The sequence below is a fragment of the Epinephelus lanceolatus genome, chromosome 10 (genome assembly GCF_041903045.1).
Source record: "Epinephelus lanceolatus isolate andai-2023 chromosome 10, ASM4190304v1, whole genome shotgun sequence".
In the NCBI taxonomy this organism is placed as follows: Eukaryota; Metazoa; Chordata; class Actinopteri; order Perciformes; family Serranidae; genus Epinephelus; species Epinephelus lanceolatus.
In genome coordinates, this window is record NC_135743.1 from 5,384,908 (window position 1) to 5,400,564 (window position 15,657).

Genomic DNA, 15,657 nt, shown 5'->3' on the forward strand with positions numbered 1-15,657 from the left:
TCCGACCGGCAACCTGTTGAGACGATTTAGTTCCGCGTTCCGCATTGCCCCTCCGACTCTTCAGCAGGGGGGCCACAGGGGGGACCGGACTCAGATTTACGGGGGCACTGGCCCCTGCTGGCCCCCCACTAAAACCGCCATTGGATACAATGCCTTAAAAAATATTGATATTTGATACCATTTTCAATACCACAGGTAAAAAATTTACATTGTAGGCATACAAAGACAAAACACAAACCAAACCTTTGTATGCCTCTGTAACATTATCACATGACCTCTGTGTTTGCCAAAATGTGGTCGGCACTTTGCTGTGAAACTTTTACTTGACATTTATGTTACAGATATGTGAGATTAAGATCCCAGACGACCTCCACAATTATTATAAATTACCAGAGGCACTCATGGCCACCATAATAACACCTGTTATCTCCTAATTATGATATAGTAAATTATGATCATGAGATAAAGTGTTCTTGTTGTTGTTGATAACAGTTTCAAGTGAAACATTTTGGCTGTGTTTCCCTCCTGTTCTCTCTGACAATAAATGATTATTAATGTGAACCTGATGCTTCAATCTGCCACAGTTGCTCTTTCTTTGACTGTGGCTGGGTTTAAATTTGCCACTTTAAGGAATTTGCTTCTCAGAAAAGGACATGTAGATGTGGGTGTTATTAGGGAAGTAACAGTTAAAGAAGCTGAATGTAATTTGGAGATGTGGTTGACAGATAAGGTTGGTGAGAGAAGGGTTCTCGGAAAAAGAAAGAAAGGAGGAAGTCAGAAAGTGACCAGAGATGTTTCCTGAATTGTGTCACAACTTGTCCGTCAGTCAGTCAATTTACACTCAGCTCATTTTTTGACAGCAGAAGAACTTAAATCTTAAAGGAAAAACTAAGGATGGCAGTTTGGGACAAAAAGATTCTCATTCTCTGGGGCTTCATGTTCCTTCTGGCAGGTAAGACTGAAATCTCATGAATCTGTTGTTGGTATTCTTTCTATCTGTCTCGTGTTCTGTCAGTGAAAACCGAAAAAGGATTCACAGTTTTTCTTCCATCTTTTTCTGATTTTCATCAACACAAATTCAAACTACGACAGAATTATTATTTTTGCCCTCTGTCCTGTTGGTTGCAGACAAATGTAATCTTCTGTTGAGTTACCTGTTAGCCTCAGTTATGGAAAGTAACTTTACAAATGCATTTAAATAAAATTCTGACTTGTTCTCAGTGCCGTGCACAGACATTTTTGGGAGTAGGTGCTCAAGCAAAACACATTTTTGCTTACTTACATGTTTACTGTAAGACCCATACAGTGTGCAGACATGGGTGTCATCTTGTTTGAACATTGTGGGGGACTAATCTTTGAGCCTCAAACTTTTCTGCATCAATTTATGGTGGCAATGTATTTATTTTTGTAAAGGAAAATAAAATTCAAGTGGCAGGTGACTAATCAAAATCAATATATAATAGAATAAAATGCAGTAACACTCTCAGGCGCTCTGTACTTTCAAACATTTATTCTCCTTCAGATTAACTTGTGGAGCATAAAATGGATCGATGGTGTGGCGCAGCGTCTACAGAGATGTGGGCACTGCGCCGGACCATCGTGGTGAAGAGGGAGCTGAGCCAGAAAACAAAGCTTTTGATTTACTGGTCCATCTACCTCCCAACCCTCACCTATGGTCATGAGCTCTGGGTAGTGACTGACAGAAAGAGGTCGCAGATACAAGAAGCTGAAATGAGTTTCCTCCAAAGGGTGTCTGGGCTCAGCCTTAGAGACGGGGGAGGAGCTTGGGGTAGAGCTGCTGCTCCGTCGCGTCGGAAGAGGTCAATTCAGATGGTTCGGGCATCTGATCAGGATCCTCCTGGTAGGAGGCCCCGGGGCAGACCCAGAACACACTGGAGGGATTATATATCTCATCTGGCCTGGGAACGCCTCAGGGATCCCCAGGAGGAGCTGGAAAGTGTTGCTGGTGAGAGGGACATCTTGAATACTTTGCTCAGCTTGCTGCCCCTACGACCTGGCTTTGGATAAGCAGTTGAAAATGGACGGATGAATGGATTTCCCATCAGAATCCTTTAATTTAACCTGTGATCCAACTAAATGCTTTATTTACCGTTGGTTCAGGAATAAAACTAAATTCTTTTTTTTTTTTAATTCATTCCATTTGTAAACAATAACTTGACCATTCTGATTTCATAAATAGTAATATTTAAAGGGGCAATAAGTGAAATCGTTTCACCGCTAGGTTTGCTGTCGTGCACTGCCTGTAGACCAAAACAAAGTGTGTCATGAGCCACTCCTCCCTCTACCTCTGCTCTCCTGGCTCGCCAGGCTGCCCACGAGGCTACATTTTACAATGCTAATTGCAAATGTTAGCTGGGCTGCCGGGCTACTCACCTAACACAACCGTAACGCCTGACCCATTGCTGGGACTGAGCCGCTAATAACTCAAGCTCCAGACATTAACCCATGCCACGATTGTAACATTAAATTTAATTGAATCGACATAGCGACATGTGCCTAACGTTACTGTAACACTAATTAAAACAGACATTTGACTTTATGTTGTACCTGTCCAGGAGAAGAAGAGCTAGCTCCGAGTCAGATTGTAGCCCCTCTAGCTCTCGCAGTGCTCTCCACCTTGGAAATGCAAGGCCAATGTTAATCTGAGTTCTGTCCCTTTCTTTATCCGACAACTTCTTCGCCAACGACCGTTGTTTCTTAAGAGGTAATGTCAGATCCTGGTCGTCTTCAGATGGACATTCCGCTCTCTACCATTTAATTTCGAAAATACGCGCTGCCATTGCTCACTGGCTGTAGCCTTTTATAGGGAGGGAGGGCCAAGGGCTCCGAGAGAGGGGGGGGATTCACATGAACGTACATGAACGCACAGCCGGAATGTGAACAACGGGCTGGACATCAACACAGAGAGAGGGTGTGTGAGGTCATGCTATACTCCAGATGAAATTAATTCCTTCAATCTAGAAATGATGAATTTCCGCTTATTGCCCCTATAAAATCATCTTCTAAATAAGTTTTAAATATTCTGAAAGAATCCCAGTAGCCTGCAGCGGCTGCAGCTTCACGCTCCTCCTCTCCCTTGCTGCGCTCTTGGCATAAGTCATGTGCAGCACCAAACAGCATTTCACATGTATTTTAATGACTTATCAGAGCCGCGGTGTGCAAGATCTTAACATTATTTCAAGTTGAGTTTTGATTTTAATTTTTTGTTTTTTGTTTTTTTGATTTTTGTTTTTCTCCGCTCGCACCAGGCAGTTGGTGAACCAGAATAGCCACAGAATTGGAGGGAGACGGTGCGGTTTTACGCCAGACTAGTTAACTTGTTTAACTTAATGTTGGGTCATTGCTTAATTAGGCTGGCTGTATTGAGATGTTTTAAAAGCTGTTTGGTCTCACAACAGTTCCAAACAATTGGTGCCATGGACAAAATTTGAAAACTAAAATATTAAATCAGAAAAAGAAATAGAAATCTGACCAGTCCGGGGGGCAGGTGCGTTAGCGCCACCTGGGGTCTACGTGTGCACGTGCCTGTTTGTTCTGTAGTAAAGTCTGTATTTTAACCTCTGTAGGAGTTTGTTGTTCTTTAACTTTACTTTCCTTCCAATCACTTTGGATCAACTGAGTTGTGTTTATAGTTAAATAAAATACAAGATAAAAAAAGCTGCTTTCACATTATCACATCAATAGTAAAAATCAATAGCTGGAGACACACGTGGCTTGCGCCGCCACACAGCCGGTGTGTCCCAGGCGCTAGAAGCTGATTAGTGCTTTCTTGGGGAGTTGAGCTATTTTATGTGACGATCCCAGACAAGCCATGTTTTAGGCTTCAGCTCACACAGGTGGGTTTGGTTCGGGTTGTAATTTTTTCTTTGAGAACTCTACACTGGCTCTAGACAGGGCCATTTGTGTTTCCACATTGGCCATCATAGTTAGCAGCCCCTACGCCACTCCATTTCTTTTGGTATAAAAACACATGGTGTCCATGTTTGGCACCCTTGTTTGTTTTGGTACAAGATCATGTGACAATTGTTGACCATGTTTGATTTGGTAAAATAATACATTCAAACAGTTGGGATCCATGTTTGTTTTGGTACAAGAACACTTGACAGATGGCGTCCATGTTTTTTTTTTTTTGGTTGTTGTTGTTTGTTTGTTTTTTGTAAAAGAACACGAGCCAGATGGCGTCCATTTTTGTTTTTTTTGTTTTTGTTGGTAAAAGAACACAGGACAGTTGTGTTCATGTTCGTTTTAGTACAAATACACGAGACAGTTTGCATCCGTGTTTGTTTTGGTAAAGGAACACGAGACAGTGGGCGTCAATGTTTTTTTGGTACAAATAAACGGGACAGTTGGCGTCCATATTTGTTTTGGTAAAAGAACATGTGACAGTTCATTCTGGTGGTGTTGGCAGGATTGTCTACTTCCAGAGTTCCAGTGGTTCAGTGTATTTACTCAGTTGTCAGGGTTACACTTCTTTCTGACTGTCAGATACTAAAACACCTTTATGTTGGTTTGTCTTTGTAGCTTTCAGCTCATCTTCAGCTTCATCCTTAACTTTAGGCAGCAGAATTCTGTCACATCTAATCAAGAATAAAAGTGAGATAACACATTTGTTGTGCTGTTTGAATACTAGAGACAATGTTTAGGGCCAGAAATGTTTCTGTGTCTGTGTGTGAAAAAAAGGCCCTGAATAAAATTTAACGCGAGATCAAATCACAGGTCTCTAAATTTTAATCAGGCCTCAGTTTACAAAGAGAAGCAGAGACAATGAATTCTTTAACTTTCTTCAACAATGTTTATTTTCAGGTGCTGTGGGTCAGAGTGTGAACTATCCACGTTCTGTTTGTGCCATGAAAGGATCGACTGTCACCCTCCCCTGCACCTTCAAAACGCTGGCGTCTGTCACTGAGAATGGAAAAGAAGTTTTGATAAAGATCAACAGAGTCGTCTGGTGCCCGAACCATGAGATTTGTCAGGGCGGCACTCCGTCTGTGTACGACAGTAAATCAGACAAAAACAACCCTCGTTACAGATACCTGGGAGACAAGAAGGGAAACTGCACTTTACAGATCACCGATTTACAGACGGACGATAACGCAACTTTTCGCTTCAGAGTGGAAACTAATCACGGCAAAGCAACATTTACTGGCCCACCAGGAGTGAAAGTCATTGTTGGTATGAGTTTAATAGGATCTCTTTAAGGCTTTCTGATGTTTGTTTTCATAGACTAACTACTGTGGTTCACAAGTCTGAAAATATTTAACATTTTATTACATGAAAAGTCCAATAGGTCAGACGGTTTTAGTTTAAGGTGAGACACTACAGGTGAATAGGGTAAAATTTTAAAATAATAGATATCATCATGAAACTTCCTTAGCTGATTACTTACAATAGTATGAAAAAAAAGTATTACAAGATTTAAATTTTCTATGCTTAATTATGCAAATAAGGCATTGTCTCATTAAATATGTGCTAATTTGCATATATTTTAGGAAGATAAATCTGAACATCTGATAAAGCCAGGTACAAAATTATTTTTTCATTTTGTGTACATATAAGATGAAAAAAAAATACAGAGGGATTTAAGGATATCTGCTTTTATTACCTAGAAAATCAAAATATACTGTCCATAGCCTTAAAAAAATCGATTTTCGACATATTTTTGGGAATAAAATGTCACATAAATCAGGCTAGGATTGAGATATTAACAAATCCCTCTGTAAATATCTTCAGAATTATAGCTAGGTGTATAACTGGAAAGTTTGGTGATGTTTGACTCATTTTGAGAAAATGGCATTCAAAGATTTACATAATAACATAATACAAGTAGACAAAATGTAATAAAATAAATGTCTAAATGTATAATTTGAATGTTTTCTTTATAGCAGTTTAAAAGAATACATATTCAAGGAGTAAACTAGCCCAAAATCTCAAAATTGACCACTGCATGAAAAATCTGTGCTTTTGCCTGCCATGTCTCGCCTTAAGATCCTGACAGAACCAGACTTGCATACTCACTGTCATCACTTTTTTAAAAGTTCAAATTGAAAAGTTTTTTGAAAAATGATAGTTTTGCTATCATTAATGCCAACACTGCCACCGCTGCCCACCAATAACAGTAGCCCCTTTAACACTGTCTGGTCAAGGAGGGAATCTCTGCTGTTATTCTGCTTTGCTGTTCAGGTATGATCCCTAATAGGCAGACAGAGTTGTCTCACCTTTAAACCTTCAAGCTGACAGCATCAAATTGACATCTATGTAAAATGGGCAGCCTGCAGGGCGGGATGAGTGTGACATTTTGATGATGTGTTATACAGTATGTGTGACCCGCCACCAGGAGATTTGAAAAGCAGCTAGCAGCAGTGAGCAGCTAACTCAGCCAATAATAATAATAATAATAATAATAATAATAATACATTTTATTTATAAAGCGCTTTCCAAAGTTCTCAAAGTCACTTTACAGAATAGGTTAAAAACTCATCAAAAAACAATTTACAGCAAAAGACATCGAAGACAAAGAGGAATAGCAATGGGAGTGAAAAACAAATAAATGAATAAATGAATTAAAAAGTAGCTAAACATTAAAAGCAGAACGGAACAGGTGAGTTTTGAGTAGTGATTTGAATGATGGGAGGTCAGTGCAGTCACGGATATGTTTTGGGAGGGAGCTCCAGAGGGTGGGGGCAGCAATGGAGAAGGCTCTGCCCCCCCAGGTTCTGTGCTTGGTCTTGGGGACGGTGAGAAGGTTGGCATTGGAAGAGCGAAGGCTGCAGAAAGGGGTGTAAGGGTGGAGCAGGTCTGTGAGGTAAGAGGGGGGCTGGTTGTGGAGGGCTTTATGGGTGAGTAGGAGGAGTTTGAAGTGGATGTGTTGTGGGACAGGGAGCCAGTGGAGGTTCTGAAGGACAGGGGTGATGTGGTCGCGGGAGCGGGTGTGAGTGAGGAGACGGGCGGCAGAGTTTTGGATGTATTGGAGTTTATTGAGGAGTTTGGAGGTTGTGCCATAAAGGATGCTATTGCAATAGTCAAGGCGGGATGTAATGAAGGCGTGGATCGGGGCTTCGGCGGCATTGCAAGAGAGTGATGGGCGGAGGCAAGAAATGTTTTTAAGGTGAAAGAAGGCTGTTTTAGTGACTTGTTTGATGTGTTGGTCGAAGGAGAGGTTGCTGTCGAAGATGATACCAAGGTTGCAGCAGTGAGGGGAGCGGGACAGGGTGGAGTTGTTGATGGTGAGGTGGAAGTCTTTGGCTGTTTGGGTGAGGGAATTTGGACCAATTAGGATCATGTCTGATTTGTCACAGTTGAGTTTAAGAAACTTTGCTCGCATCCAGGATTTAATTTCAGAGAGACAAAAATGTCCATAAATTGAGGAGACAATGACTATCCCTGTCCTCAGAGCGGAGGATGAGAACAGCCGCCATATAACAGGGACGGTAAATGATTGTTATGCCATTGTTATTGTTAAAAAAACACTGCAGATGCATATGCATATGTTATATTTCACACTACAGGCCATATGTCATGTCGCGCCTCTTATGCTTCCGGGATGCCGGTAAGCCGCCTAAAATCACAAACTGGGGCGGCATGATGCTGTCCAGTATTTGTGTAGTACTTGTGGTCACTGCACTAATGCTGAAAAAAATGTGACCCCATCCTTTAATGTATAACATAAATAGGGTCCAATATCATTTAAGGTCAAAGGTGTCAGTTTCTGACAGAGTTACACAGTCCAAGAAACATTCGAGACAGACATAAATCTGATTGTTCAAAGCACCTCTGATGGAGGTTTGAGACTCATTCTCACCAGTCGTTAAAAAGGTGTAAATGAATCCATCTCTTTATGACACATCTGTAATCTCTCCTCCTCCCACAGTGTAACTATGTCAGTAAACAGTCTGTGGAGTCTTAAATCTAATCTGCTTTTTATCTGATTCGTTCTAATATTACTGCCAAATGAATAAATTATAGAACTACAAATGGACATGTTTACCTGTGGTCCCAACAATAATCAGGTTATTGTCTGGACCAAAGCTAAATGCCGTTAAATGCAACAAAAATCATGGGTTATCAGTTAAAACTCCTCAACATGATAATTACATTCACTGTATAATGTATTGAAACTGATAGTTTAAGAAAACTAACATTTTACAGGTATTTTAGAAAATACTCGGATGAAGATAAAGACAGAGAGCAACAGAGAGTTTAAAAGAGGGGAAAGACTCACGCTGAAATGCAATGCAATGTGCACCTTCCACCAACTGGAGGTCACCTGGTTTAGAGATGGCAACACCCTCCCAGAGACTGGCCCCACCCTCCAGCTTGGCCCTCTGGCTGCAAAGGATTCTGGGAACTACACCTGTGGCTTGAAGAACAACAACCGCACACTCTCCCAGCCGTACAGCCTGCACGTGGAGGGTGAAGAAGAAGGTTTGTTTCATTAGTTTTATTGCAACAGTCTGTAAAGATCTGATGTACAGCATCATCTTATGAAGAAGCTGATGCCAACTTTTTAGCAATCTATCTGTGCAACGTGGAAGTACCAAAAATTGCAGTTCCTCTATTGTCCACTAGAGGCTGGCTCTAGAAGCCAGTAATTCCCATAGGACATAGAAGTGCCCAACTTCACAGTAGAAATAAACATGTTTACAGCCTGGTACAAAGAAAAAAAAAGTTTTGATTTCTAAAGCAAATTTCAGAGTTCATGACAACTGCATATAACTCACATGTTTTATTAAAGTTATGCATATTTAAGGACGAGCGCTTTGAGAGGCAGACAGGCTTTCTGCCAATAGTGTCCTCAGCTTCAGTCAGATCCATCCCTCGCTCCTCGTCAATTAGGGTCACAGCCATAATGCTGAACTCGAGGGCTCAAAATGTGAGTCCACAAAAACAGTGGGTGATGTCATGGTAGCTATGTCCATTATTTTTACAGGCTATGGTTGCACTGCCATGTTTCTACAGTAGTCCAGAACAGGCAAACCAAACACTGGCTCCAGATAGAAATATTTGCGCTGTTGCGTTTTCGTATTGATCACTGTAGTTAGCAGCCTCTTTGTGACAAGCTGCTGCAGAAAAACGTGAACCGTGAAATTGCTTTATCAGTGTTTTTACCATTTTAAATCTGAACAAGACAGGAAATGAACCAAAAAAACTAGGAGCTAAAAGAGGCTAAAAAGCTTCAAAGTGCTACCCTGGAAATCCAGAGTTCTCGCGAGAACACAATTAGAATTTGCTCAGCGAGTCACTCTGGCAATCAGTAATGATGCTCATTACCCATGCTGTTGGAGCCGAGCTGCACCAATCACATCGGTGTATCTGATATAGGCGGGCCAGAGGCGAGCTAAACAGATGACGACAGCGCTGCAACGACGAAGTCCGGAATCAGTCAGTAAACATTGCAAGATGGCTACGGATGAACACCAGTTGTTTGAAACGGCTTTGGCCGCTACAATGAACGAGTTAGACTTGGCTTTTTCTCTAAAAGAGGAACAGAAGACGGCGCTCAAATCTTTCCTTTGCAAGAAGGACGTTTTTGCTGTTTTGCCGACCGGATATGGCAAGAGTCTAATCTACCAGTTAGCTCCGCTGGTAGCTAAACTCTGGATACGTCACCCTGTGTATTGTTCTGATTGGTCGTAGTGTTATCCAATTGCGTGCAGTGATATTTTCAAATGCATGCTTGGTGCCGCCCCTCGAGTTGGGCCATTTGCATTACTCATGGCCAGAACCTAAATCTTTCTAGATCTGGGTCTGGATTTCCAGGCTATCAAAGTGCTGCATAAGGGACACATTACTCATACAAGTAGTCATGTTAACCGTTTTTACTGTAATACCATATATTGATAAGAGCCGCTTTCAATGTACATTTAAATATACAACTGTTATCAGTAACAATAATTTACGTTGAACTGACTTGTGTACAGTCTTATTTTGAAAACCTGACAGAGAAAGGTACTGGCTGTGTCTTGTCATTCTGATTTTTAGGTTCCAGTCTGTAGTACTGACTGTAATGATTTGGCGATGGTGTATAATAAGTGCTTTTATCTAATCTCATGACGGTCTGATGTGTTTTACAGCAGGAGATGTTAACCTGCCTCTGATCGCTGGTGTGGTGGTTGGTGTCCTGCTGGCTCTCTTCGCTCTCGTTCTGGTTCTCTGCATCATCAAAAGGTATTTTAATCAATCTGTTGATCACAAACACAACCTCTTGTATTAATCAGTGCACATTTATTCCAGCACTTTGCACCATTACACTATTGTTTCTACGAATTTAATTGCACAAATTTGGGCATTCCTGGTCAAAATTTATTTTACTGCAAATAGTTAATTAAGCAGAAGATGATCTCCTGAGGACATGAAGTTAAAGATGAAACATGCTTTTCAACATTTTAAGCAAGATTAGAATATTATTTTGGTTTAGTGGGAAAAAATATGAAAGGAGTACCAGGAAAAAGTTTGGGCACCCCAAGACATTTGAGCTCTCAGACAACTTTTCCCAGGGTCTCAGACCTTAATGAGCTTGTTAGGGCTCTGGCTCAGTCATCGTTAGGAAAGGCCAGGTGATGCTAATTACAAAGCTTTATAAATACTCTGACTTCTGAAACCCAACAATCAGCAGCCATGGGCTCCTCTAAACAGCTGTCAAACACTCTGAAAACTAAATTAACTGATTTCCACAAAGCAGGAGAAGACTATAAGAAGACAGCAAAGTGTTTTCAGGGAGCTGTTTCCTCAGTTCGTAGTGTCATTAAGAAATGGCAGTTAACAGGAACTGTGTCTAACTCTAAGTCAAGCTGAAAACTTTCTGAGAGAGCTGCTCGTAGGATTGTTAGAAAGGCAAATCAAAACCTCTGTTTGACTGCAAAAGACCTGCAGGAAGATTTATCAGACTCTGGAGTGGTGGTGCACTGTTCTACTGTGCAGACACACCTGGACAAATATGACCTTCATGGAAGAGTCATCAGAAGAAAACCTTTCCTGTGTCCTCACCACAAAATTCAGCATCAGACGTTTGCAAAGGAACATCTGAACAAGCCTGATGCTTTTTGGAAACAAGTCCTGTTTTTGGACACAATGAGCAAAGGTATGTTTGGAGAGAAAAGGAACACCTGTCCAGCTGTTAAACACAGGGGTGGATGGATGATGCTTTGGGCTTGTGTTACAGCCAGTAGCACGGGGAACATTTCACAGGTAGAGGGAAGAATGGATTCATTCTGGAAGCAAACATCACAGCATCTGTAAAAAGCTGCAGATGAAGACAGGATGGCTTCTACAACAGGACAGTGACCCTAAACACACCTCCAAATCCACAGTGGACGACCTCAAGAGGAGCAAGCTGAAGGTTTGGCCACGCCCCTCACAGTCCCCCGACCTAAACATCATTAACATCTGTGGATAGAGCTCAAAGAGCACAGCATGAAGACGGCCCAAGAATCTCACAGAGCTAGAAGCCTTTTGCAGGAAGAATGGGTGAAAATCCTCCAAACAAGAACTGAAAGACTCTGAGCTGGATACAAGAAGTGTTTAGAAGCTGTGATACTTGCCAAAGTATCAAGTGAGTAACTTCGCTTAAAATATTGAGGAAATGTGTCATCTTTAACTTTCAGATCAGTTCATCTTCTACTTAGAGTAAACAAAATTTTGACAAGGGTCCAAACCTTTGCATGCCACTGTATATATGAGTCTTTTAAGTTGGCCGTCTATATTTGGCTTTAAAGGAGAATTCCGGTATGTTGCGTAAAGGAGCATTATCGCGATCAAGTGGGCTGGAGTGTATACTGCTTCAGGGTCAAACGAACAATCAAGCGGAAGTTTACACACGGGTGTGAGGCAGCTGAAAAAATAGTTCCACAGTTGAGATGAACAGCGAAAACACGGATTGAAACCACAGTTTGCCACGATTTTTATGTCAGAACATCAACGAACACAACTGACCACTCGGTGAGTTTCACGGCTTTGAAAACGAACCTTGAGGGTGGTTTCAGGACAGATTTACACATGGCCATAGACGTGTGTATATCTGCCTGTTAAGCCAGGCAGGGGAAAGCCAAATTTTCGTCAAAAGGAGCAATGGTCAAAATTTTGGTCTTAACTACTCTATTTCATCATAAACAACCCAGAAATGTGGCTCAAAGTGCAAAATACCGGACTTCTCCTTTAACGTCCTGATGCAACATCAGTAAGGTTTTTTTGGTGGTGCTGTTGTATTATCATGGTAATTACAGGAAACGGGCAGCCGCAGCAGCAGCAGATCAGCTTCAGCCATCTGTGGAAAGCGAACAAAAGGTGAGTTACTCCCTGCCAGTCATAATGCATTTAATCTTTATTCATATTTCACTTTTTTTTTAATCTCATTTTATTATCATCACTTTTTCCTTCCACATTGTTTTTTTTTTTGTTTATTTCTCAAGTGAGCAGGATGAGGTGGTGGAGCAGATTAAGATAGATTTATAATTGTTTGTTAACAGGAACAGTGCACATTAATAAACGTTAGTGTAAATGCACGGCAGTTACATAGGTTAGGTATGAATGAAACACGGTAACTATGTCCCTGAAAATGACTCAAACACTTGGTTTCACGTGGTTCTTCACTCCGACACCCCAACCTGCTTCCTTACAGAGAGCGTTTCTTTCTTTATTCCCATCAGCATGTTGGTCATGTGATGCCAGCCTTCCTGGATATATAAGTTATACAGGAATCACTGGCTTGTGGTTACTTGCATTATATACAAGTTTTGGTGCATTACTTTTCGTAGGTTTACATACAAACAATACATGAAATTCATTAATTCACTCATTAAATTAATTCTTAATCCACTTTTCTGTTGCAGAGCAGCTTTTGAAACAAATAACACTTCAGCAGTGTCTTCATTTCCTCATCTCTTCCTGTCTTTCATCCTGTTCATGTTTTCAGCGTCCTGATATCATCTACAGTGACATCCAGCACCCTGCTGAGCAGGAACCACAGGAGGACATCAGCTACGCCGCCGTCCAGTTCAAACAGAAGAACAAGGCCAGGTACTGTAGGCTGGACGGATTCTTCAGCTGTGCAGTGAACACTTTATATCTGTGTCTGTGAAACATGTCTCTGTGAACAGCCAACAGAGATTAAATCAGCAGGTTTGAAAACTCTAACAAGCAGCTTGGAGGAACTAGTGATATTATTTCTTCTAGATGGACATCAGAGATAATGTTATCCTCAGGAAGTGTGAGTCACGCTGAATGATATCAGTATGTGTCTCATGTCTGTGTTCGTGTTACACTGACTTATAAAAAAGAGAAGAGGGAGATTTTTTTTATATTGCATTTATTTAGGTGACGCTTTTATCCAATCTTACAATGAGTGCTTTTAACCCTGTGGGCATTCAACTGATTGTGAAACATATAAAAAAAGCTTTTCTCCTCCTCTCTCAGATGACACAATATTGTCCATTTCTTGTTCTGCTTTCTATTGACTTATTTTTAGGCCAGCAGAAGAGGCGGAGGACGGTGTCATCTACAGCTCTGTGGCCAACAGAGGCTGAAGTCACATCTCGTTTACACCCAGAGGACCTAAAGAGGAGAGAAACCATCTAATGTCATGTCATGATGATGTGACGACAGCAGTCAGTCTGTGTTTGAGACTATGTAAAACTTTATCAGCACTTTGCTCAGTGTGTGGAGCATGAAGCTTAACATGACTGTCAGTTAATTAGTTATTGAGATATTATTGTTCAGAGCACCTAAAGCTGAGCTGCAGACCCAAAGATTTCTTCATGAGGGTGCTCGGTGATGTAAATATCTTTCTCACTGTTAACTTTATTTTTTATTACAAACATGTTGGAGTCAGTGTACATATATACTGTAGATAAGTAATATAACCAGTCATGCATGTGGATCTAAACAGGATCTAACCAGCTGTAACTGTGACTCAGTGCACGCTATCCTGCATGTATTGCCTTGACACAAAGAGAGACTTGACAAATGACATTGCATATCTGACAAAGATATTAAAGAAAGAAATTAATCATTTCATCAAATAGTTTTTATAGTATATTTATAGATTTCATAGCTTATATAGAAAAAGCATATTTTGTTTTAGACAGCTACTGACCTTTTTTTTTTCTTTTAAAAAGAAAAGAAAAATAAGAAAGAAAAATATGACGCAGACTGGTTTGCCCTTTTGAGGACATATACGTCAAATAGCACCATTTATATTATTATTATTATTTTTTATCATTTATCTTTGAACAGGGTTAGGGTTAGGTATATTTCCAAGATGGCAATCTGAATCATTTGCAAGGGCCCACTCTTTGCACTGCCTGCACTGCCCATATTTACGCTCCTGCACACACACAGTCCTCAGAATACTGTTAATACTATTATATGCTGCTACTGCCAGACGTAATGCTACTACCTCTGTGACTACTGCTAATGACAGACTTGTCTCCTGAAGTTTCACGGACACAGTCTGCTACCTTTAACTCTTTATCGATGAACCAATATTTGTCTGATCGTTTGTACTGATTATGACTTTATTGGCTTGCTTTGGAATTTTTCTTTACAGTTTTATTTTTGCATTTTCAATACCTTTTTGAAGCCTGTTAAATGTAAGTAGGTAAAGGCTCCAGTTTCAAAAACAGGAACAGGAACACCTCCACCTCCATAGGAAATATGTGATTTAAAAAAGGGTTTTGTGGCTCCATTAAAACCTAACACGTACGTATGTCATTTGAATCTATTTTAATCTGCTTTTCACTTCTGCTCTAGTCTCATAGTGAAAATGTCCTCAGTGTAAAATGTTGCTGAGTAAATGGGCTACTGTGAATTGGAAGATAACAGAGATAACTGGAAAGCAACAGCTCGACCGACGCTCACAATCTAACACTTGTGACACAGAGAACAGGGAAGTGAGAGTTTATGTCAACACATTCAATATGAAACAGGACTGAAGACAGACGGAAAACAAGAATATTACACAATTACAAGTAACAGGCTGATTCTGATTGTGGGTCTTGAAAGGTTGTAAAATACAGAGATACAGGTCGACCATGATGGACTTTTTAAATAGTAAGAAATTTGCACAGAGTGTGGTTGATGGCAGTCCAAAAATGTCTCAGGTGGTGACAGACTTCCTGGCTCAGGATGCAACCCTGCACATAGACACATCGTTACATCATACAACGTGTTTGTGTTGCTCATTAAAAATGACTCACTGTGTAATTGAGTGTGTTTATGTTGGGTTATTCAGTTGAAAGTCCCATATGTGACAATCATATGGTGCAGAACCAGTGGAGGGAAGTAACTAAGTATACATACTGAAATACTTGTACTTTACTTGTATTTTTGTTTGATGTTACCCTCTACTTCTGATACTTAATAAAGCTGATAATACCTTTACTGCTGATAGCCTGCGTTAATGACATGATGCCGATGTTACTTGTGTAATTTTACTGCTGATACTTTTTTTAAGCTACATAAAACTTATAATACATTTACTGCTGATACTTACAGGATTGAATTTACTTAGGTAAAGTAATACTTTTACAGTAACAGTATTACATTTACTGGTTTGAAACTCATGCCAGTAAAAGTAATACTTTTACTACATCATTACTTTTACCAGAATGAAATTTATAAAAGTTGCTATAACATTTACTGGAG

At 40.5% G+C, this 15,657-nt stretch overlaps 1 protein-coding gene across 2 annotated transcripts; it reads left to right on the forward strand.

The window, feature by feature from the left end:
- Positions 1–728: 728 nt before the first annotated feature.
- LOC117266059 (uncharacterized) lies at positions 729–15,393 on the forward strand. Of its 2 annotated transcripts, none has more exons than XM_078171357.1 (7): positions 729–952; positions 4,825–5,193; positions 8,167–8,442; positions 10,092–10,185; positions 12,240–12,300; positions 12,929–13,032; positions 13,481–15,393. In XM_078171357.1, exons 1-7 carry the CDS (start codon positions 895–897, stop codon positions 13,536–13,538), a joined length of 1,020 nt encoding a protein of 339 aa, XP_078027483.1. In that variant the 5' UTR covers positions 729–894; the 3' UTR covers positions 13,539–15,393. The 2 variants fall into 2 exon arrangements, with proteins under 2 accessions (XP_078027483.1, XP_078027484.1); XM_078171358.1 differs by having other exon boundaries at positions 8,176–8,442.
- The last annotated feature ends 264 nt before the right edge of the window (positions 15,394–15,657 follow it).

What these genes read in the sequence shown, in the direction of transcription:
- LOC117266059 (XM_078171357.1), top strand. Translation starts at nt 895, where the DNA reads ATGGCAGTTTGGGACAAAAAGATTCTCATTCTCTGGGGCTTCATGTTC. An exon ending in CTTCATGTTCCTTCTGGCAG is followed by an intron (nt 953 to 4,824) that starts GTAAGACTGAAA and finishes GTTTATTTTCAG; the next exon opens with GTGCTGTGGGTCAGAGTGTG. An exon ending in GTTCTCTGCATCATCAAAAG is followed by an intron (nt 10,186 to 12,239) that starts GTATTTTAATCA and finishes TGGTAATTACAG; the next exon opens with GAAACGGGCAGCCGCAGCAG.